At 41.6% G+C, this 23,869-nt stretch overlaps 2 protein-coding genes across 4 annotated transcripts in view; one reads left to right on the forward strand and one right to left on the reverse strand.

The window, feature by feature from the left end:
• LOC145433696 (putative ATP-dependent RNA helicase TDRD12) overlaps positions 1-20,047 on the reverse strand; it is a 45,899-nt gene extending 25,852 nt beyond the window's left edge. Inside the window, exons 1-22 of one of the 2 annotated variants that reach the window (XM_080310866.1) lie at positions 19,967-20,047; positions 19,008-19,088; positions 18,478-18,581; positions 17,472-17,618; positions 16,179-16,315; positions 16,000-16,119; positions 15,874-15,935; positions 15,569-15,734; positions 14,649-14,700; positions 14,115-14,590; positions 13,681-13,772; positions 13,419-13,624; positions 12,385-12,606; positions 10,673-10,860; positions 9,893-10,028; positions 9,586-9,702; positions 8,721-8,889; positions 8,525-8,649; positions 8,017-8,126; positions 3,278-3,398; positions 3,087-3,218; positions 2,868-3,025 (exon numbers count right to left, since the gene is read on the reverse strand). In XM_080310866.1, coding sequence (XP_080166992.1) covers positions 2,868-3,025; positions 3,087-3,218; positions 3,278-3,398; positions 8,017-8,126; positions 8,525-8,649; positions 8,721-8,889; positions 9,586-9,702; positions 9,893-10,028; positions 10,673-10,860; positions 12,385-12,606; positions 13,419-13,624; positions 13,681-13,772; positions 14,115-14,590; positions 14,649-14,700; positions 15,569-15,734; positions 15,874-15,935; positions 16,000-16,119; positions 16,179-16,315; positions 17,472-17,618; positions 18,478-18,581; positions 19,008-19,088; positions 19,967-19,976 — 3,131 coding nt within the window. In that variant the 5' untranslated portion in view covers positions 19,977-20,047. Of the gene's footprint in view, positions 1-2,867; positions 3,026-3,086; positions 3,219-3,277; positions 3,399-8,016; positions 8,127-8,524; positions 8,650-8,711; positions 8,890-9,585; positions 9,703-9,892; positions 10,029-10,672; positions 10,861-12,384; positions 12,607-13,418; positions 13,625-13,680; positions 13,773-14,114; positions 14,591-14,648; positions 14,701-15,568; positions 15,735-15,873; positions 15,936-15,999; positions 16,120-16,178; positions 16,316-17,471; positions 17,619-18,477; positions 18,582-19,007; positions 19,089-19,966 lie in introns of both variants that reach the window. The other variant, XM_080310867.1, reaches the window with a different exon arrangement.
• Positions 20,048-22,010: 1,963 nt separating this feature from the next.
• On the forward strand, positions 22,011-23,657 carry LOC145433697 (uncharacterized). Of its 2 annotated transcripts, XM_080310869.1 has the most exons (5): positions 22,011-22,343; positions 22,533-22,759; positions 22,819-22,897; positions 23,130-23,245; positions 23,305-23,657. In XM_080310869.1, the coding sequence occupies exons 1-5, from the start codon at positions 22,141-22,143 to the stop codon at positions 23,640-23,642; spliced, it is 963 nt and encodes a 320-aa protein (XP_080166995.1). In that variant the 5' UTR covers positions 22,011-22,140; the 3' UTR covers positions 23,643-23,657. The 2 variants fall into 2 exon arrangements, with proteins under 2 accessions (XP_080166995.1, XP_080166996.1); XM_080310870.1 differs by having other exon boundaries at positions 22,022-22,343; positions 23,130-23,346.
• Positions 23,658-23,869: the final 212 nt, after the last annotated feature.

Consider the following 23,869-nt stretch of genomic DNA (forward strand, 5'->3'; position numbering starts at 1 on the left):
GCATTTCCCGATTTACGTTTGCAAAGCATAATTGAATTAATATGGGCACTGGAATAAATTCCAACTAGCAGGCACACACAATAAAAACACTGTTCAACTTGTGCTCCGAGAATATTTATCACAAAATGGTACACTAAATATTTTAAACGCGGCTTGCGGCTCTCCTCGATGCAAATAATGCACTTCAATTTGTAGAAGGTGAACGGATATTTGGTGTTTCTCAGAGCGCGCGATGAAATCTACGTTTCTAACGATGAGGTCGAATTTGTATATCTAATAAGGATCGTTAGTTTGCTGAAATCAGCATCAGTTCACTGTGCAAAATACATAGTAGTGATCAATTTTATCGGACTGTACAATCGGCCGGCAAGGTTGCGCTGATAACGAAATTGACAGACATGCCGCAAACCTGCAATAATTACAATTACAGGGTGCGCTAGTCCTAACTAAATACCCAGATTTGACATTGGCCACGAGCACAATTTGTTCAGACGCGATCATAAGTTTTAATCAAAAAGATACATCAACACAAACAATATTACACTCAGAGATTGTTACTGTTTGGCGAAAGTGTTTCAGCGGACGGTAGTATAGGCCTGCATGCGGACGCGCTAAGTCAAACCACCGCCGATAGTGCACAAGCACATGATATATCGATGACCCATTACGCATACAAATGATTCTCGCTAATTTGCAGTACGCAGCATCGATAATACGAATTAGCGAATCGGCATTTCAAAAGGACTGGATTTCTAGTTTTAAATGAGTAACTCACTGGCTACGCACCTAGGGTTTTAATACCGACAACACGCTGGTTAAGATTAGCCAGGGGCCTACGGCATACATAAGTACCGATCAGCCAGTCGAATTTGATCGTGAAATGGTGCGATTTTAATTATCCAGGTGTTATTGCAGCAAGAGCAAATTTGGCGCATGCCGCAACCTTATCAATAGAAATACAAATCTCGATGGTTTGAAATCGATCCGCGACATGGTTGCGCCCGATAGAGTCCGTCCAGCGAAGTTGGTTGGAACATAGTAGGTTCCCGCTCAAACTAATCGAGTAAATTCAGAAATTCCGCCACCGAGGATCTCTTGTTGCATCAATATTTGACAACATAATTCAACGCTGTGCACTGCACAATGCGCAGTAAGAATAACAAATCAAACACTGATATGTGTCTCCGAGGGAATACGAGTGTATAAAGCAGACAAGAATTAGTAGCCTAGAGATGATAGCAAACGAGAAAGCGTGTATCTAATCAGTAATTCCTCAACTTGCGTATAGCACAATGGGGTTCCGAGCGCGACATTTGTTTGCAATTGGATATGCGCACTTTGCGCAGGAATGACTTTCAATTCGCAGGCATACACTAACACACTTTCCTATTTCGCGGTCCAATTGAAAAGACTATCACGAAACTAAGTCAAGAATTATTTTGTAAACGAATATGGGCGCAAAGACAATTTAATTGGGAGAAGCAGAACGTGAATTCGCTAGTCCAGTAGAGAGAGCTGGTGTTTCTCAGAGCACGCGTGTCGAAATCGACGTCGTAAACGAGGTAGCTTCGATTGTATGATTACTAATCACGGATTACAATTTATTAGGGCGTTTTAAGCACTAGTTTAAGCTGCGTATTCAATTATTCGCACGCATATCGGTTAATAGTAAATAGTTAGCATTTACGCGATAATCACAGAACCGCTAATTGACAGTACACACGGCGGACGTTTAAGCATTTTGTATGGGGTGGCCGCCACCCCATGATTATGTCACTCGGCGCCTATGCAACTGCGGACTGTTGATATACATAGTTCTTTGGAATACTCAACCAGCTCCAGACGAGTAGGAGTGTTCGGATTAATTTCAATATGAATATACTGTTAAATTGTCTATTGCAGTAACGATTATACAATTTTAGCATTTACCGACTTGTAAAATGGTTAATGAACATCAAAGAGATTAACAACTCCGACGTCCAACACCACTACGAGAGTTCGAATTCAATGTCGAGCTCGAACGGCCAACAATAGTTAGTCATCGCACTTCATCCTAGCCAAGATATGGCCATACAAAGCACTCAAAACGATTTGAATTGTTAAGGTTCAAAACAATTTGCATGCCTTAGATTACACACCCACACTAGGTATGTAATCAAGTCAGAGTAAATTCAGTCAAGCCAGTTTGAACAGGCTCAGCTTGCTTATAGCGCGACTTCAGAGGATCTCTTTACAAGGGTTCAACCAGTAAAAAAATGCAATAAACTACCAACTCGGTATTTCGTGCTGTCGAATCGGGGAAGATTTTATGAAGTATGGTGAAGGGATTGCACCAGTAGACCAATAGTATTTTGTAATCTAATCAACTCTCAGGAAACATCTGATACTTCACGCTTGGCACAAAGAATATAGATTGAGAAGTGTTGCGCGATTAACACTCTGCTCTCCTGTTCGTAATCCTTAGGTTGTTCTCTAAAATGATATATTTCTTTGAATAATCTGCAACCAGTTCAAACACAATTCATCATGGCGACGTTAAACAACAATCGGTGCGGACTCAGTGTTGTATATATGAGAAAGGCCGTTGTGAAATGTCGTCGTGGCTTTACATGATTGTCATCGTCGATCGAGTAAACGGGGTGTCTCAAATTACGCCCAGAAACAACATGTGAAAAGGATACGATTTTTTCTGTGTAAAAGCAGAAATCACTGAGGTTGGCAATTATCATAAACCCTAGGCTCATAATTATTCAAGGATCGAGAAAACAGCTTTTTTGTGACACCTCTCTGTACTTGCTAGTCGCCGCTCAAATAAACTCTACGGATGCTGGACAAAGTGATGTAAGTACGACAAATCAAGCACCAACCTCAAAAACTCCTTTATCTCGTCCGAAATCGATTCACGCCGATCTTCCAGCTTCTCGATATTGCCCGCTGCATGCTTCACGGCCTTGCACACGCCGTAATAGTGAGTGGCGTCGACTACATGAGTGACCCGGATTTTCACTTGCCCAGCGGTAGGCACCTGTAACACACACTTTCGCATTCATGGAATCCGAATTCAAGTGGGGAGCTGTCTCTCTTACAGGAGGAAACTTGCTGTCTCGGTTCGCTTTATCGGCCGACGACAACTCGTGTCTATATCTGCAAGCGGCAATGTTCGGGCATTCGCCCACAAACTGAAGGGTGGGGCACAGCGGTATCGACGATTTGTCGCCCTTGCAAAACATTCAACTTGAGCGTCATTGAAAAAAAGTGATAGGGAAGGGAGACTCACTGATAACGCCTTTCTAGCCATGGACAAAAGACCCTCAGGAATCGGTTGATTGACGCGTTTTAAAAACTGGAATATATCAGCCGCGCCGTTGCAGTTTTTCTCGTCAATCAGAAATATCGATCTGGAATTCGAAACAGCAGATGCATTAACGGGGCCTGGCACCGTCGGGTATGTCCGAAAAATTTTGCTTCACTTTTCAAAACTGCAAAACACGACCTCAATGGTCTGGCCACGACTGGGTGTTTATTAGGGTTGTCCAAAATTTGGAAAATCTTACAAATCCTCCGTTGTAATGTCTTATTCTATAGATTATTGATAAAAAACGACATTAGGCCTAAAAGAAGCTCACAAGGAGGCCGTTAAGATTTCGTGCAAAGCGTTTGAAAGTAGCTGCTGAAGAATGGGCGTGCCACCGACCATAGAACGGCGAGAAGACTAGTAATCACGAAACCACGGCTCTTGATTGGCTAATCTGCTATGCTTCAATGACCACGACAGCAGCAGCTTGCTGATTAGGTGATCGCGGAGTCTGCTACCGGCGGCGATTCTGAAAGCGCATTGTATGTAGGTTGACAGATTATGATTTAGGATTGATTCAGGGTATGTTGAGGTACGAAATACATGATGAACAAACCAAATACATGATGAACAAACCACAGCTGCTTCACAAAAACGTCTAAAGCATGACCGCTTTACTGTGAAGGAAACCGCCGTAGCCTAAATGCCTTGTTTTCAACGAGGGAAAGCATAGGTGCTTATGCAAGTGGCGATGGATTCCTAGTTTCAGAACGGATATATCATTATTGAATACAAATATAAAGCTTAACAACGACACTATAATTTGTGTGATCTTATTGGGCTCAAGTTGTGGTACATAGTTGAAGTTGTGAATGCTCTAGGGATCGGCTGAATCAGACGGTTAGGCCTGGCACTTATCAGATGTTTACAGCAAATTGAATTCACTTGTAAGTGTTTTCAAAGTCCCAAATGATGCCGCAGAAACAAGGTGTAAATGTAAGCACACACATACTGTGCTTGATATGATATACAAACTATGCTGGATACTATGCACTATGCAGTATTTTCTGTGCTTACCTTTACATTCCCTTTCTGCGCGTTTATTAAGGACTTTGCCATATCATTGACATATAATATCCAGCATAGTATGTGCTTACTATTACACCGCTTTCCTGCGTCATCATTAAGGACTTTGACAACACTTGCAAGTGAATACAATTTGATGTAAGCATCTGAGAAGTGCCAAGCATAACCCGCCGATTCTTAGAGCATTCAAAACTTCAACTATGCACTACCACCTGAGCCCAATAAGATCACACAACTAATAGTGTCGTTGTTAAGCTTTATACTTGTATTCAATAATGATATATCCTTTCTAAAACTAGGAATCCATCGCCACTTGCATAAGCGCCTATGCTTTCCCTCGTTGAAAACAAGGCATATAGGCTGCGGCGGTTTCCTTCACAATAAAGCGGTCATGCTTTGGACGTTTTTGTGAAGCAGCTGTTGTTTGTTCTTCATGTATTTTGTACCTCAACATACCCTGAATCAATCCTAAACCATTATCTGCCAACCTACATGCAATGCGCTTTCACAATCGCCGCCGGTAGCAGACTTCTTGATCACCTAATCAACAAGCTGCTGCTCTCGTGGCCATTGAAGCATAGCCGATTAGCAAATCAAGAGCCGTGATTTCGTGATTACTAGTCTTCCCGCCGTTCTATGGTCGGTGGCACGCCCAGTCTTAGGCAGCTACTTTCAAACGCTTTGCACGAAATCTTAACGGCCTTCCTGTGAGTTTCTTTTAGGCCCATTGTCGTTTTTTATCAATAATCTATAGAATAAGACATTACAACGGAGGATTTGTAAGATTTGCCAAATTTTGGACAACCCTAGTGTTTATGGTGATACTCTCTATCATGTTTTGATACTATGGATCGAAATAGTTGAGCAAAAGCGGTCACTCATGGCTTGTTTGAAAGATGATATCTCTGACGCAGTGAATAGCACGTACTTATTCACACTAGGTATACAAAATGGTACACTAAATATTTTAAACGCGGCTTGCGGCTCTCCTCGATGCAAATAATGCACTTCAATTTGTAGAAGGTGAACGGATATTTGGTGTTTCGCAGAGCGCGCGATGAAATCTACGTTTCTAACGATGAGGTCGAATTTGTATATCTAACAAGGATCGTTAGTTTGCTGAAATCAGCATCAGTTCACTGTGCAAAATACATAGTAGTGATCAATTTTATCGGACTGTACAATCGGCCGGCAAGGTTGCGCTGATAACGAAATTGACAGACATGCCGCAAACCTGCAATAATTACAATTACAGGGTGCGCTAGTCCTAACTAAATACCCAGATTTGACATTGGCAACGAGCACAATTTGTTCAGACGCGGTCATAAGTTTTAATCAAAAAGATACATAAACACAAACACAAACAATATTACACTCAGAGATTGTTACTGTTTGGCGAAAGTGTTTCAGCGGACGGTAGTATAGGCCTGCATGCGGACGCGCACGTACTTATTCACACTAGGTATACGTTGTGGACTCTGTAAGGAAGTAACCAAAACTTATCAATGTTTAAAACAAGGTTATCTCGTCTTCTTGATTATATACACAAGGGTTGTTCAGATTTGAAAAATTGTCAGGAAACTTCGATGCTTGTGACCAAAATGATGGTTTAGTACATAAAAACACTTTTATGAGCAATTTTGGTCATCTTCATCGTGATCTTCTATCCCCGAAAACCCCCCAAAGATCCACGGGGCAATTCTCCTTACTACTGGATATATAATGTTGACCGCGTCATCGGCTTATAGCTTTTGTGACGTTATCAGTTGAAAACGGCCATGTAGAGATGATATATTGCAATAAAATAGCCATGTTTTCAAAATTGTACTTGAGTGCAGTCCTATAAAGGCCACATGCATATCGGTTTCACTCTGCACAACCTGTCTATTATGTTCATGTGAATCATGTATTGGTTGCACGGTTGACATCGGCTAATTGTGGATCGTACATTGAAGAAGCGCCGATGGGTTGCAACAAATCTAGAGTAAATGCAGATATTTCCTGCTTCTTTTCTCCTAGTTTTCAGCAAGAAGATATTATTTAAAGGTATGTAATGTCAGTAATACTTTTCTGAACTTTAAATCATCTGTGAACTTTAAATCATCTGTAAAATACCGAGTTATCTTATTTTGTGGTAGACTGCAATTTAATTGCAGAAGAATGTCTGAAACAAAGCGGATATGGGTTTTGCGGACCCACCATGAACAAAATTCAGGTCTGCCCACTATTTGGTCTGATATTCTGGTCACTATTCGGTCGGATGTTTATCTGAGTGTATTAGTCACTCCAAGTTACCAACTCTAGATGAGGTTCTACTACATCCGCCATATCTGAAAGAAAATTGCCCAGAAACTACCACAACACATGACTGTGTCCTTCCACCTGTTGAAGAGGTTGCCAACGTATAAAATATGACACGAATACCTATAAGGCAAGTGCTGAACAATGTGTTGATGCATTGTTTCAGGCATTCTTCTTCAACTAAATTGCAGTCTACCATGAAATAAGATAACTCGGTATTTTACAGATGAGTTGAAGTTGAGAAAAGTATTACTGACATTAAATACCTTTGAATAATACCTTATGGCTGAAAACTAGCTGGGAATATCGGTGTTTGTTCACGAATTGCTACCCAACGGCGCTTCTTCAATGTACGATCCAAAACAAGGCAATGTCAATGGTGCAACCAATACATGATTCCCACGAGCATGATAGACAGGTTTTGCTGAGGAAAACGGAGATGCATGTAGCCTTTACAGGACTGCATTTAAATAAAATTTAAAAACATATAACGTCACAAAAGCTATAAACCGGTAACATGGTCAACACAACAGATCAAGCAGTAAGGAGAATTGCCCCGTGGATCTTTGGGGGCTTTTCGGGGATGAAAGATGACCAAAATTGCTCATGAAAGTGTTCTTATGTACTAAACCATCATTTGGGACACAAGCATCGAAGTTTCCTGACAATTTTTCAAATCTGAACAGCCCTAATTTACACGCTCGGTTGCCCTGCTCCCGTCCACCTTTGTGGCGTAGTTGGTTAGGCGTTGAAATTCTGAATCCAACAATGTATTACTTGTTGGTCTCGCATCTCATTAAAGTCGTGTTTTACAGTTTTGAAACGTGAAGCAAAATTGTTCAGAACATTCGGCCGGTGCCAGCCAGATAAATGTCAGATTTACACTACTTGCGACGTGGTATTAGTTTTCGCAGTAAAAGAAACACGTGGCAGAAAGCTTGTCAGTCAAACGTCATTCACAGAAGGTCTATCAAAGCTACTTCATCGAAGATTCAAGAAATATAAACACGGGGCTTCATATCACTGTAAAGTAGGGGTGGTTGCAGATTCAAATCTCAAGCACAAGTAATTATCTTAGAGTCGAGACAAATTTGAACGACACATTTCAACTATATTCCGTGATTGGAGCATGGGGTTAACGGGCTACGTCTGTTTCATTGATGGAAGTATGTCGAGGGAATTTTCTATTTGACAATATCCCAAGTTCAAATCAGTCACCCACGAACAAAAATATTCGTCTGCTTAGGAAAAGCAGAAAGAATTTGTTGCCTCCGTAGAAGCGGCAGTTGATTTTAATACACATCAACAGTAACATTCATCCACAAAATTCCAACCTTCCCGCTTTTTCCAAATCCTCGATTTCACTATCAAACAGACTTTGCATGACCGACAGCCGCACACCCAGTCGATGTTGATTCGTTGGCGGAGACAGATGAACAACAACCTGGTGGTTTGAATTCAGTTAAAAGACTAATAAGTCTCACCAGAACGTGCTCGGTATTGACATTGAAAAGGTAACCCGGCTATCAACAGAACATTGACCAAACATTCAATTCAATACCTCAAAATGTCTTCACTATCATAACTAGATGTCATCAACAATCTATACCAGGGGTGGGCAGACCAGCTTCATGTGCGAGCCGCATATCAAAAATATCAGCTATAAAAGATCGAAAACTGTTACATCGAGAATTAGGTCGAGGTGGATGTTAGATTGAGAACCTCTCTGATCCTTCCGTATTGCACTGTACATTGTGTCTCAGGCAGAAAAATGATAAACCGCCAATACTAATATTATAAGATTAATTATTTAAAATCCGTCTATGAAAAGTAGAAACATACTCGAATGCCATACACATCCAGATGAGGCACGACATCGTCAGTGGCGAACAGAACAAGCTGCGTCGACTCCTGAGAAACCTCACGGCTGACGATATCCAGCTCACCGTGAGACATGCTGCCATGGGCTGAAACAAATCGTACAGCCCAGTAACAAAACACAAACCAAGCCACCAACACAGCGTCGTACCGCACCGACCTTGAAAAGTGTAAAGTCCACGAGCTCGGAAGCATTCCGCAAGCCTTTCCGTCGATTTTGGATTATCCGTAAAAACGGCGACCGAACCTCTGCCTCGGTAAGAAGCGAGCAAATATTCGAGCAGAGACAATTGACTCTTGGAGGCAGTCATCACGGCTTTGTGCCGAACCTGTCCGATTAAAGCGAGTTCATGTGTCACAGAAATAACAGTCGGAAACCAAATGCCCGAGTGATTAAATAACGAACAAGGTATCAATCATTATTATCCAAATGTTGCCTACTATGACAGGGAAGTTAGCGTAGTGGTGACGATAACCGCCCGCGACAAGGGCCGCCCGGCTTCGATTCCGCGTGGGAGGTCTATCTGGGCTTTTCTTACACCGCGCCGCTGTTCCTACGACGACAGAATGACCCGATGAGTGCGTGTGCGTCTTGATCGGATTAAAATATAATCTGATGATCGATTATTACAGTAAAAATGTTTTGCAAAGTCAAATATGCACCTTTTCGCAGTCGCATGGAAAGTAATGACAATCACATGACTTCAAAATGAAAATTTTGATTGTTCTGACCATGATTATGTATAACGCTGTGTGAACATTCCGCAGGTCGATCACTATTCCCGGAAATGTGGTTTCCACAAATATTAGCTTCATGGTGTAACATATTCCAGGGTTCGAGTTACGATCGATCGAGGTTTCAAGGCTCTCACGGTGGGAAGACAATATCAAACTATATTCCTGATGGATGAGACATTTGAGACAACTATTCCAGAACAATTGACTCTCCCTACTCGATTCCAATTATTAAAATTGTTACTCCACTTGGCGGTGTTCCACCTACTGGAAACAATGTCAAGTCTCACCCTGCCGAAAACCGCGGCTTCCAGAGGATCGCTAATCAGCAGGAGAGGGCGAGTTTTAGTGAACACCGTCATGAATGAGTCCATTCCTTTGGTCCATTGAGATCCGACGCAGATTATCTAACAAATCAGATCGAAAAGATTAGAAGAAGCAAGGTCGGAAATATCATAATCATAATCGTCTCCGGAAACATTTTTTTCAGTGCTTATACTGCTCATCGAATCATGCCAGTATGACAAATAACTTCAACGTCAAAAATTAGCGGCTCGCGCTCGTCTATCAAAATTCGCGGCTTTAGCGTAAACTCACTTGTGGCGGCTTCATGACTCGCATGTGAACCGCAGCCGTCCTCAGGACGTTCGCAACAATTTTCATAACGCCCCTGACCTCCTCCGAGAATTCCTCGAAGAGCAGATGAGCGCTGTCGAACACGAGATGCCGCAAGCTGGGACATGGGAGCTCGAATAAGAGACGTAAATACACCACCACGAAAAGCAACCAGCATCACTGTCCAAACTTCCGCTTTTAGAAGGTACAAACTTGGTTACGGCTTGCCTAATATACAGTGACTTCATTCTACCTACTGTATTCTACCCAACACATTGGCTCAAATAATTTGGTCTGGAATATTTTGTCATGTTTGCCGTTTGATACCGAGAATCACCCTTGTGTCACATTGACAGAGTATTGCACTGAAATTCAGCTTTGATCACGACGCGCGGACCGTGGAAGTTTCAAAAAGTGACTGGAAATGGGTACACTTTCAAGTAAAATCAGTTACAATATGCCATACTAGTTTTGGACCATATTGAAAATGAGCAATTCAACTAGTATTTGATATCACAATCAATTTCAACAACACTATTTGAAATCAAACAGTGTAAGACCTCGGACACAACTTCGCTCTCCAAATTATTTCTATTCAACTCGGATATACAAATTACTTCAGTCAAGGACTAGTAAAGTTGGTCAAACAGAGCTGAGCTGCCACTCGCAATCAACGGAGCCAACATCAGTTTCATGATTTATCGTGGCGACCAATGAAAATTGCGCTCGGTCGTACAAGCACCACGCGGAACGATGCCCTACCTGGAAAGATTCACGTATTTTGCATCGCAAATTCTGATGAACGACGCCGCACTGCAGATAAGCACGGAGCAACCGGATGCCAATCGGGAGGCTTTGATATTCTCGTCCGAGCTGCCGCCGCACACGGTTACCACCTTGTGTTGTCTCTCGGCAGTTTCCAAGAACGCTTCGAACAGGTATTCGATTTTCTAAACAGATTGTTTGAGACATTATCACCCAGGGAGGAATATATCGTTCGTTGATGAATTATACTAGTAAGTAATAATAAAGATGACATCATTGCAGATACTTCAGATGAATTATTAGATACCGTGAACGTGAGCGTACTACATGTTCTAAAATATATGATTCAGATAAAAAGAGGTCTCACGGCTGCTGTGTTGGGATAAAGTTTCGGTACATGACTATATTGACTAATACATCACCAATCGCAAAAATCTATACTCTATTCAGATTCGAGTACTAAAAACACACAGCCGTATCAAATACTTTGAAGCAGGGGCATCTAGCTCGATTAACGTTACGGGTTGGATTCAAATCTTCACATCACTCGCGGGCAGGATTTCATAATGTTGCCTTAAAACCGAAACTTGAATACTTTATTATCAAGCCTATATCCAAAATAGTAGGCTATACTAAATTATATTTCGTATCATAGGGGTTCTATTGTAGCAACACCTTTATTCGAAACAATTGAATTGGCAAAATTACGATGATCAGCCTGTTGAATATAATAAGTCTCGTCCTTTGATGCTGGTGAGAGATTACAGACAGACTGTTCCGGCAGAAGATTTATTAGATTAGAGCTAATAATCCCAACTACATCTGCAGAAAGAAATGATGCGGGAAAGCAACATTACTGCACTACTGTTAGCGCGATCGGCAACGTATATGAGCGATTTAGCGGTCTTCACAACAAACGTTGCGAGGCAAACTTGTGAATTCGCTATAGCGAGAATCAGGATATAACAGAATACAGTTATAAACCGGTGCAGAAACAAGCAATATAAGTTCGCATAGTTCTTTGCTACCTTTTCGCCATGATGTAGCGTGAGGAATACAAGGGATTTAACTGCAAACTCGGACGTGGGAATTTGCTTCTTTATTTTTCTTTGCTCTTTATTATTAAATCGAGATTCGGGTTTCTCTGCCGGCGCAGGACCGTTCGAGTCAGAAGTGATACACCAATGCGAACAGATATTTGAATTTTATTCTGTACAGCTTTTATATTATCCATGTAAGCTGCATATAACGGTTGCATGTTGGCGTTTTATCGAACTACTTTTCGGTCCATTTTGGCATGTGAGCTCCGGTCACCACTTTTGTTGCCTTCTCAATATCGGGTGTCAATATAAGCAACTTGCTCGAATTGGAGTATCGAGTGAATCCTGAATACCGCAGTCAGATGGTTATATTGCGGCCTATGGACATACTCGACGTTTGCTATCTTTGGGGATTGTAAGTGGACGTATTTCTCAGAAAATACCTCAACATTTGCTAGAAATAGAGTTGATAATGCATGCACTTTACAATCTACTCAGAACTGCTTCTTGGGCTGGATGTTTGACAACCTTTCTCGAAAGCTTGTGGATACGGCAGGTACACACACCTGCCACTGATTTTGCAACAAAATTCTACATAATTGCGCATAGCCCCGTCATTAGGCAATATCTACTCTTCGGAAGCTCGTCGTATGAAAAATCAAACATCACCTGAGCTCTATTCCAGTTCGGAGTGATGACAACCGCCAACGGCGTTTCACATCTCTCGTTACGCGCCTTTGCCTGCTTGATGATCATGTGAGCCAGAGGCACGATGTAAGTCAACATCTTCCCGCCGCAACCAGGAGCCACAGCGACCACGTCGCGCTTCTCCATCACGGCAGGCCACGCGTGTGCCTGAATCAATTTCGGACCTCGCAGGCGCAAGGTCGACTGAAGAAGAAATGGGGGTGTCAATTGCAGGCATCTGGCGCGCACAAGTGGTCAATAACGAAGTACTTCTACTTTTCTGCCTACTCAGGTACGTTTGTCTACTTGCACCAGATACCCACTTGGCAGTTTTTAGCATCTGAAACTTTTACCTGGAACAGTTGTTTTGGCAGATGTACCAAGTCTTTACAAATCAAATTTTAAAAAGTAGAAAATAGTTTTACCATATATTTGTATAAGCTTTATGAGTGAAGTGTCGTAGAAGTGAACATTGAAGATCAGTAACTGGATAAATATTTGATGATCGCGCCAAATTGTAGTATAACTAGTCATTTTTTGTCTTGAAATTTCCAAGTGGTCACTCATCAACTGAGAGAGACAGAGAGAAAGATTAGATTTATTCTCGTCTGCATCATCGAGACGCCTTGACGATGAAGATGCGATACAACCTTTCAGGTAGGGTTATCTAGTCTGCATCACCATGATTTTTCTCATCCATCCTATCCCTGAATGCTGAGCGCCGAGCGGGATAGCCGCGGAATCCAGTTTCTGGAGTCTTTGATCTGACCCAGCCGGGGATTTAACCCACAACGTACCGATCAATAAGCCGGACGCATCACCATTACACTATCTTTCTCCGATTAACTGCTAAAAGTATACGACTCTTCAACCACTTACTTGCTACCAGCGTTTCCTATTTCAACTTGAAGTAGTGAAAATTGACATATCTGAGAAATCGCTACTGCTATTTCTCCTTGAGAACCAACGCTGACTAATTTTGACAACCTCTACCGGCGCGAAATCCGAAAACCCACCTCCAGAACCCGGGAAAAATTCGAGAAAGGAGTTTTACAAAAGACTGGATACGGATTCGGTGGCTTGTGACCGCGAACAAGCACCACGCTGCCGGTGTGAATTTTATCGGGTACAAAGACGGATTTCAAAGGAGCGCGAGCTTTCGTCGGATTGTTATCGGCATCCGAATCAACAGAGCTAGCAGTCTCGGAGTCACCAGCGCTGCCTGTAAGTAACGATCGAATTACACGTTTCATCGATTCGTCAGGTCGTCGTACACACTTGTTGCGTCACTGTCGGAAATGGATCGTTTCGGAATGTGATTCAACAGATCGTTGTCGAGTCGATACGGTTCGATTTTGGCAGGCAAATTCCTACAAAAGAAACAAGTCAAGATTAACCACCAAAAAACCGAGGTCACGGGTCCATTGGAACGCATGATAATAACACAATTTTGCTCGAGCCGATCGCAATCGAACGAATGGTAGTGACGAGGACAGTTGTAATGGCAAATATCTTCCGATTCCTTCGGAATATCAAGCTACCAAGCGATGTCAGGTGATGTGCTTCAAAAGACATTCCTTCGAGGCTCTCAGCTAGAAAGATCAGCGTTACTGGTCCAATGCGACCGAAGACATCAAAATTATATCCACAAAATAGATAGTTCGCGAGTCGCTGTTGTGCCAATAACAAATTACGGAAGAATCCAAACTCACCTCTTCGCAGGGTCGACATCGAGCGGCTTATCAGATTTCTGACATGTTGTGTCGGAGTCCTCAACCGGCTTTCTTGCGTCTCGAGCAAAAATCTCCAGATCACGCTTAGTAACCTGACAGCTGAAATCCTTGCGTTTAACGTGTTCCTCCCCATCATTGTCGGAAATCGGACTATCCTCTCCCGCCTGCGATCCGATTGAGCGCATGCGAACCACTTTTTTGTTAGCCGGCTGCCGAGGCGCACCTTTAACGCGGACTTCGCGCCGTTTTTTATCAGAGCTCCTGTGGCTTAAACGGCGCGGCCTATGTGACACGCCCTTGCATACCACTTCGGGGACTACGTCGTCGGTGTCGTCACTTTCGCTGCCGTTGCACGGGGGCCACCCCGTAACGCCGTCATTCTCAAGCTTCGCGCAGACTGATTCGTCGTCGGAAGAAGGCCCTTCCGAAAAGTCGGACAAACAGTCTAGTGCGATCTAGGAAGACGTTCGAGTTGGTCAAGCGTGTCTCACAATAAGGTACAGCGGGTTAAACCTGAAAACTCCTCTGCGGGAATCGCGGTCGGCCGTTATTCGACGAGGTGTGTCTGCAAAGTATCAACCCAATTCAAGCAGCGTAATTGACTGATCCCCGGATCTGCGAGCAGCGTGCCGGGGTCGTCTGTACCGAAGCAGGTTTTGCCTACTTACTCAAGAGTGGTTATATTTTTAGATTGCATTCATTTATACTGAATAGGTTTTGAAAAAGTATTTGCTTTTTAAGCTTTCATTAATTGTAAAGTAGAGAGCGGTTTCGGGATTGGTTTGATCACTTTTTTGAGTGAAATGGTCATACTTGCGATGTCGCAATGTTTGCAGTAACCCATTTCCGATTTGCTGTACTACTAAATACACGGTTCAACAACCCAAATCTACTTTTCGAAACTTGAAACTCTTGGAAATCACTGTTTCTACTTATAATTGAGTAGAAGTTTACGGCATTACTTCCACTTCTATTTGAGTTGCAATACAGACTACTTTGACCAACTCTTGTATTCATGGATAGTTTGTTGCTGGCCAGTAGAAGAATAGAACATAAGTACAGAAAAGATTTGAAATTCTTTTTCAATTCATCCGGAGGCCAATCTTACAGTCTATTTAGTCAAGATTGGTCAACTTGGTCAGGTAGGTTCTTAGTACTGAGATGAACGTTCATGCAAATGATACTTTTATAAAGTGGCAGCTGGCACTCTGCATTATCGCAGGGAACTATATAAATTTACCTTCGCTAACAATGTACACAATATTTTCTGACCAAGTGAAACTGGGGTCACACATCCTTGTGCAGAATTCCAAACACAAATTGCATTTTTTCAAATACTAGGCTTACTCACACTCTACAGACTCCAAACACAATGTTAATGGCCATGCATGTATGCCATAGCAACGTAAACCACAGTTCAACATGGAGCTTACCCCTTCGTAGATTCTTTCTTGGTTTCGGCAAATTCCATTCCGATAAGCTCGTCATTGAGAAACACGCGCTCATTCTCTATACAGCTTCCAGGCATGAATAATTTGATCCAAATCTTACCGGAGTGGTCCGTCTTCATCACAACTGCCTGCAACACCTTGTCCCGGCCTTAACATAGTTATTCAATGCACGCGTTGGCTTACTGGCATTTCCGATAAATTTTGCACATTTCACCAAAAAAACAGCGGGTCGAATGGAACTACATATTTTTTCCAAATCAAACATGGATTGTAAAACAGCATCTCACCAATACACAATTCCTCCAAGAAAGCACAGGCAGCAGGATCCCATCCCGATTTCGAGCAAGCACTGGACCATTGGAACAAGTACAGGGTCAAGTACAAATCCGTCACGCCCACAACAAGCGACTCACACTTTATTCATGGTCTCTCTAAGGTAGTCCGGTTTCAGTTTCGCAGGAACAATTCCGTGGAGACCAAAACACGCAGATTGGCACGGGACCATCCACACCCAGTCCGGAGCGTGGTAAACGCTTAGAACAAACGGTAACGATGAATGAAACAGCAAGCATACGAAATCAAAATAGCGTACCTTGTATTCGGCACCTGAGCGAATTTGAACTCGTCAAGAAGAACGCAGTCACAGTAAAGACCCATGCTGGCTGATACAAATGTTTTGCGAATCTTGGCGCGGTGATATAGTCCGTTGTCTGTTTTCACTATGCAACGCTAATTACGAAACAAACCAGATGAGGTACGAGGACTACAACACGAATATTCAATCACATAACAGATGTTCTAGTTTTGCTACTATTTCACCACTAACTACTTCCACTAGTACTCAAGTACCAAGACGACTACTTGGACCACCTCTTCCAAACAGCAGGAAGGAAGAGAGTTCATTTTCATCTGCATCAGACGTGCTTGGACTACGGAGATTCACAGGATTGATTGAGTTGGCACCACCATTTTGACTTTCTTCGTTGTCAAACAGCACTTAGCGGAGAAGCCTGTGATACCAGTGGTCTGACCAAGCTCCAGATGGAGCCCAAAACCAAATGATTAAACTGTGTAAACACGACCACAACTACAAGCACACCACGATTATGAGCAGGTGCCTCAAATTCTTTGTGTTCCTGCATGCATTATACACTGCATATTAGTTTCAGGGCCCAGGAGTTGCATTTAGTAGCGTGCATCATTCTCGGCCAGACGTTGTATTTAAGAGGTGTTGTGAGGTAGAATCAACATTGTGCTAGAAACAGTCGAAGTCGAGTGAGACGTAGAGTCCGACTTTTGGTTTATTAATATTGACTGCCTTTCCGAGTCACAATTTGAAATCAAACAGTCTCAGCCATTCTAGTCCAATCACAGGCAAAGATAAATAAATATACATGTTACGGCCTAGCCTAGAAACCCTTTTAAAGGGGGTGATGCATATTTGCATCAGTTCAAGGTGAGAATTGCGATGACAATTTCGCCGTCAGCACGTGTCTTTGACAACCGATTATGTTTGCCATGAAAAGCTGGCAATTTTCTGCTTCGTTTGATACATTATTCATATTTTTCTGTGTAGAAAATTTTTTGCTGCTATTTCTTTTTTAAATGATGGTAGAGGGGTATAAGCAGCTCACTTTTAAACTGGAACTGCCCGGGTTCCGGGTTCAAGTTCCGGGAAAGTCACAATATGAATTTGAAAAGTGGTGCTTATATTTCATCAATACCAAACCCCTTCAAATGGATTAATTCATATCAAGGAGTAAAATGGGTCATTAACACTTTTATATCAGCGGAAATCGAACCAATGAAGTAAATAGGATACCGGTATTCAAAATATTGAATCCAGAGATGACCACATAGAGAGCAGTTGATGCTTGATACTAACCTGGCCATCATAAGGTTCTTGCACTGACGATTTACAGAAGACGTAATTATTGTGTAAGTAGTTCTTTATTTCCTTCTTCAAACTTCTGAAAGCCTTGAAATTTTCACTGTTCACGATACGCGCATAGAACTCTACAGGAGAATTCAACTGGAAATGACGTGTTAAACTACATGTTAACGGAGGTTATAGTCCAAGACACGCGGTACAGATTAGTATGTAAGACGACTAGAATTTGAACTCTAATAGTTGGCCATTTCCTCGCTCTATCATCAAGTATGCAATAATGAGACCATGATATAGGAGAGCTTGTCAAACAAAGGACCTTCATATCCCTTGTATTATAAATTTCAGCACTTCAAAGCATCACAAGATTATGAATTAATTGGTGAGAAGTAATTATCAAGCCTAATCTTCAGCCTACGGCATTACGGTCCAAGACAGAGATCACCAATGTCGTGACCGTGGGCATCAACTCGGCAATAAGGACCAGTTGAGTTGCCAATAGTGGAAGTAGCAAATATTCAAATGACAACTTCAAGTGAAAAAGTGAAGTGGAAAATGGTTAAATGTGAACTGCATTTAAACATGGGTCACTCGACCCTAACAAACATGCAAATGCAGTTTTCAATTGAAAGGGAATCTAGCTCGAGCCTAAACCTGAAGATTGGCCGTTTGGCGCCCCGTGCGACAACGTAACTGAACTCGTAGACGCTGGCGTGAGTCCCAGGAAGAGTTAGGCCTATATTTTCATTGCAAGGAGTGGAAACCCTGCAGTGCTCTGAATGTTCAAGTGAAGATATTCAACTAATTACAGGCAAACGGCAGTAGCAACTGGTAGCCCATCACATTAATCAGTACCGAAGAAGTTGCTCCTGGTTTCAAAAAGGTTGCTTGCTAACCCCTGGTGTAACATCATTATACCAACCGCTTGAGATTTGAAAATATCTCCTCTTATCTTCACCAAAAGGATTAGCACAAGCAGCCCGCACGCCACAAGCTATATTACCTTCTCAACACAAATTTGAATCTCCTGCCCATCCTCTACTTCAAAGTTTCCGCCTTTCACATTCAAATCGGTCGATAGAATTTTTTTCCACTTTGACATCGTGCCTGCAAGTTTAGAAAGAAATACTATAAGTCACATGGCAAACTAGTGCCTAGAAACATGGCAGTGCAACTGGGATAGTGTTGACAGTTACGTTTCCAACCAGAGTTTTGATGAACCCATAAACTTGGTTTTCCGGTTGTTTTCAACTACCGGTACGAGAAACCAGAGATTTTATAGGAATATAATTGCTTTTTCTGGATTGACACACATTTAAATATGTTACGTTATGATGCAACCATATAAGGCTGCTCCAATTGACACTTTTTTGATATAAACCCTACTAGAAAGATATGGGTTATCAAAAGGGTGCTTTATCTAATGAGAGCAAGATATTAAAAATATAAATCTCTTTAAAACCGGATAAATCTCATGAGCCTGAAACCCAGGTCAAGAAATAAACCCCAAATTGAAATCATCACAGTACTGACTTTGTAATCCAGTGATTTCCAAGGTGAGTGTTGCCAGATTCTCAGGTGTACCGCGAATCTTTTTGGAATATTGGAAAAGAACTGCATAGACATAAGTTGAAAAGTTTGAGAACCACTAGTGTAATCATGTAGCTGGCAAGTGGCAACCAAAGCACTATATTTAATCAAACTACCCCTAATCAGAATCTATATCCTGTCACACTGCAATTTTGAAAATATGAATCATAATCTTGTCAGAGAGCATGGGAACACGCAAAATAGCACAAACTAAGAGTCGTGCCACCAACTGATCGCTACAGTTACATGTTTACCAGTATTTCCCCATGATTCCCAATGCTAATTACATTGTCATCACGTATCATAACAACCTTATGCTTGTGTCGCTTCAGGCCTGGGGCTGGGTAAACACTTCGGTCTATATCCCCTTCCTGTTTTGCCTTGCCATTAGAATTCAATTACAAATTCAAGCAGGCGTGTCCATAGCTAGTGGAGAAAATCGGCTACGTCAGAAATCATGCCCTCTCTATCAGTCGAGAAAATCATGTTCATAACATCGCGACCCCACAAAACACGTCTATAGTCATGTAAAAACACAGGTCAACTTTTCAATAATGCACTGTATAGACGCAGAGTAATGAAAGAATTGGCATGTGGCGATAACGATAAGTATTGCATCCTGTCACTGTGATTGGCTTACGTAACAATGCTAATTACTGAGTAATTAGCGATTTTGAGGGCAACTTTTGGAGGCTCCGGTTTCCTGCCAATAATATAATTCATAAACATGAGTTGTCTATAATGCAACTGCCCTTATTATGTATGGGACTGATGTTATTATGCATCAACAGCCCAGCCCTAGTGTGTGATTACCAGTTGAATAGCCCAACCTGAAAAAGTCAAAGATGAAGAGGCAAGTGAGAATTTATTTCAGAGGAAGAATAGGCCCTGTTGAATCTTACCTGATGCCATGCAATCATTAACACAGCCCAGTAAGTTACAGTCTGAGATTTTGTTTTCTATTTACCGATCACAATATCTACACTACAAAAAAAAATTAGACAAATTGGTCTCAAAATTAGACAAATTTGGTCTCAAATTTAAGAAATGAGGATGATTTGGTCTCATTTTACCACCCACTCACCATAAATGCTATTTTCGACTCAGACAACCATATATATATTGATCTGAATAGTACATGTGAGTAGTAAGTGGCATGTACCTTGATAACTATATCTAGTGAATACCTTGTAAACTTAGTACAGGATCATCTCAACACTGCAATTTCTGGTCTCTCTCATCCTTCCCCTCCTCCGCTCAGACCCCTAACACTGAAAAGGATGCCCCCGAGGCACTGCTACTATTTTCGATCAATTTCTGGCTTACTTTTGAGACATAAAGTACTTGGTAAGACTAATTGGTCTTTAAGACTTATTGGTCTTTAAGACTTTTTTTTTGTAAAAAATCGATTTGAGACATTGAGACCAAATTTGTCTTATTTTTTTTTGTAGTGTACCGGTAGCTGTTAAAGACTGGACATCAGAAGCAAATACGCAATGACAGGTACTAAGCGGCCGCACCGCTCAGCAGTTAAAGTTACAGTTATCAAATCAGTTATGAACATTAGATAAGCTAGATGGAGATTTCACGTCCGATTTTATTGATGTTTGCTGCTTCCTAGATTCACTATTATGTGAGGACAGTGTAATACCGGTATGTATTGTCAGTATATCATTAATGATGCAGTTTGTTTGTTACGGCAATATTTCCTCCGGTATGATTTTCCTTTCTAGAAATAGTCAAGAAATCAGGTTTGCGCAAAAGAATTATTGCAATGACGGCACTGTATTAACTCTAACAGCAATCGTATGCGTGGTTAAAGCCTTAGGGGCTTATGCTGATGCAGTTATTCAAACCAAGGCAAATCATACATATAGCCTATTATGAGCATTCAGCAGTTCTTCTATTTTTTCCGCCGATAACATGGAAAACTACAAAGTGATACACACGAATGAAATAATGCGAAGATATTTTTATTCGCATTTCTTATCGTTTCTACAGAATATTTCGAGCCAAATAACCAATTTCAGTAGAAACCACTTCGAGTCGCGGCTCCGTAGCCAAGCAGAACACGTGATTGTTTGAGAATGTGCATGTTCCGGTTACTGGATAACAAGCTCCTTTAAATTTTAATGGTAAGAAATAATATATGTCACATTGAATGGGGTAATATGTTGCCTCGAATGAATATGTTTGCATCTGGATTGAAGGGAAACGATTCCGAGCAATAATTCGATGAGGAAACATTAACAAACTTGAGCATCTGGGCTATAACAAATCCATGGGTACTAGTAATAGACTAAATTTTCAATTTTGATATACGTCGGTCACATAGGCACATTATTCTCTTTCTCTCTCTCACGCATACACACATTCCCTTCCCAAGTGTTTGAGGTTTATCTAGGCTCTACGGAGCTGGTAGGAGCAGCGCAAATCGCAAACGTATTGGCCATTATTGCACAAGCGATTGAGCATTCACACTCTCACCATGGAAAACTGAATGGGATAGAACGGTAACTGCGTGGCCTGTCAATCATTTCCGGTCGGGTAACAGTGACCTCACGAGTTGAGCAAATTTGCGCCAGTCACAAAACCTTAGCATTGAGAAAGTGTCTGTTTTCTGTTAGTGATCTTTTGGGGCATTTGACCTTGTAGTAGATGTTTTGCAGATATGTATTAGTGATTAATTACAACTATCGAATATTGGAAATGCCTGCAAACAGTTGTGCCTTCCCTGGTTGTAATACTAGTCGGTAAAATAGTAATTCAGTACTGTCATGGGATCTGTCTTATTATTATCATTAATATTTTAATGAATACTCATTTATACAGTGTATCTATTGAAATTATGGCCTCGAAAATCAGTGATGTTGTTGAGGAATGGTACGATATTCCTCCGGAAATTGTCAGTAAACTTCTCTTCAACGACTTCGATCGAAGCAAGGACACCATATCTGTTCCAAATATTATACAGCAACCTGTTGATCTTGCACCGTTGCTGCACTCCATTTGACCATATATCTATGTGTTTTGCAGATCTGTATTGGTGATTAATTACAACAATTGAATATCGGAAATGCCTACAAACCGTTGTGCCGTCCCTGGTTGTAATACTAGTCGGAAGAATAGTAATTCAGCACTCTTTGTCATTTACAGGGTGGATCTCGCGAAGAACGAACAGGAAAGGCAGCACCGATCGCAACTACGTCGTTTTATATTGTCCATGCGCGATTCTACTGATAGAAGAGATAATATAATCAGTCAGCTCGATAGAGAATCGTGAGTTACGGTATTTACATTGTTGTAACAGAAAATGATCTACATATATCTATTGGTGGTATGGGAGGTGTACGGCTATATTGCCGGCATGATATCAAAGCTGGTAGCTGCAATCCTGTGACTGATAGGCTACGTTGTTACTGGCATCATGCTATGATTCTTTTATGGACGATTTATTGTGTTTTCAAGAGCCCAAATATGTGATCGACATTTCCGGCCAGAAGATATTATAGCGGCAGGTGCTTCTGGGAAACGTCGGCTGAAATTGGGAGCGACACCTTGCCTCAATTTGCCTAAAAAGTCTGCATCATTCTCTTCCCCGCCAAGGAAAGAGCCAGCGCCCAGAAACACAGTTGATAAAAAACTATATTATCAAAATGTTGCACAGTTAAAAAAGGACGCATCTCATATTCAAGGTAGGTCAAATTTAGAATAAAGTTGAATGCTAATTTGTGATTCAATCACTCTTCAATAGGTGGCTGGGTATCATATGAGAAGAAAGGAGAGCTTCATCTTGATTTGGAGGAAGCTGGTCATATTCAACCTAAAATTAGGTCAGTTTTGAATTTACCAGACTAAGACCTGCATAAATCTACAAATAAGGAAATTACCAAGATTCCTGAGCTACTCTGAATTACAAATTTACAAATTGCAAACAGCCCGCACTTTTTGCAATGCTGTACGAGTAGCCTACATAGTTGAAGCGCATTAGATTCTATACCAATTTGTATATTTATTTTTAAAATGTGACGAGCTTATGCCAACTCTGATCACTTTGTCTTACAGAATAGTGTTTGCCGATGACGCTAGTATGAAATCAATATCTTTTTTTGGATGGCCAGCATCTATTGCAACTTGTCTCGATGTTGACCATCGTTACCAAAGGTTGAAGACTACTTTGGGTAAATTTGGATCTGTGTAGGCGATAAGAATTTCTCATTTTAATTCATTGTGGGTTCAGAGAATTTGCAAAGCCTGAAACTATGTGATGGTATTCATTCAAGTAGTGACAGCAGTGTCAACCGTCATGCTATACTGAGCTGGGAGGAAGGGAGTATGTCAGTACAAGACATTTTCAGGGCCCCCAGTTGCAATGCCATGGGTAAAATAGCATTCAATTTAAATTGTGTTTTATGTTTTCCATGCTCTCACTCTCGTGCGCTCCGAGCTGCACCGTATTGTTCCAGACAGCTCTGTTGCGTCACAATACTGAACTCCATTACAATCCAACATTTGAGGCTGATTTTGGGGGGTTCCAGGACCACGATCAGATTAAATTCGATATCAGTACCGCGGTAGCTTTCGATTGTTACCAATTTTATCGATTTTCACCTTCGGCAATCCGGTCGAAAATTATCGTCAAAATGCCTTGTCCGAATGGAAAGTGTGACGTAGACCAATCACAGTGAGCCTTGCGATTTGCTTGTGTCAACGCCATTGTAGGACACTTCCATGCATGGTCGACGGATGGCCGAATGGCCATGACACATGCATTGTACATACAGACTATGTTTCCTTCGTTTCCA

This window comes from Botryllus schlosseri, chromosome 2 (genome assembly GCF_051294905.1).
Source record: "Botryllus schlosseri isolate E-star chromosome 2, Bs_hap1, whole genome shotgun sequence".
In the NCBI taxonomy this organism is placed as follows: Eukaryota; Metazoa; Chordata; class Ascidiacea; order Stolidobranchia; family Styelidae; genus Botryllus; species Botryllus schlosseri.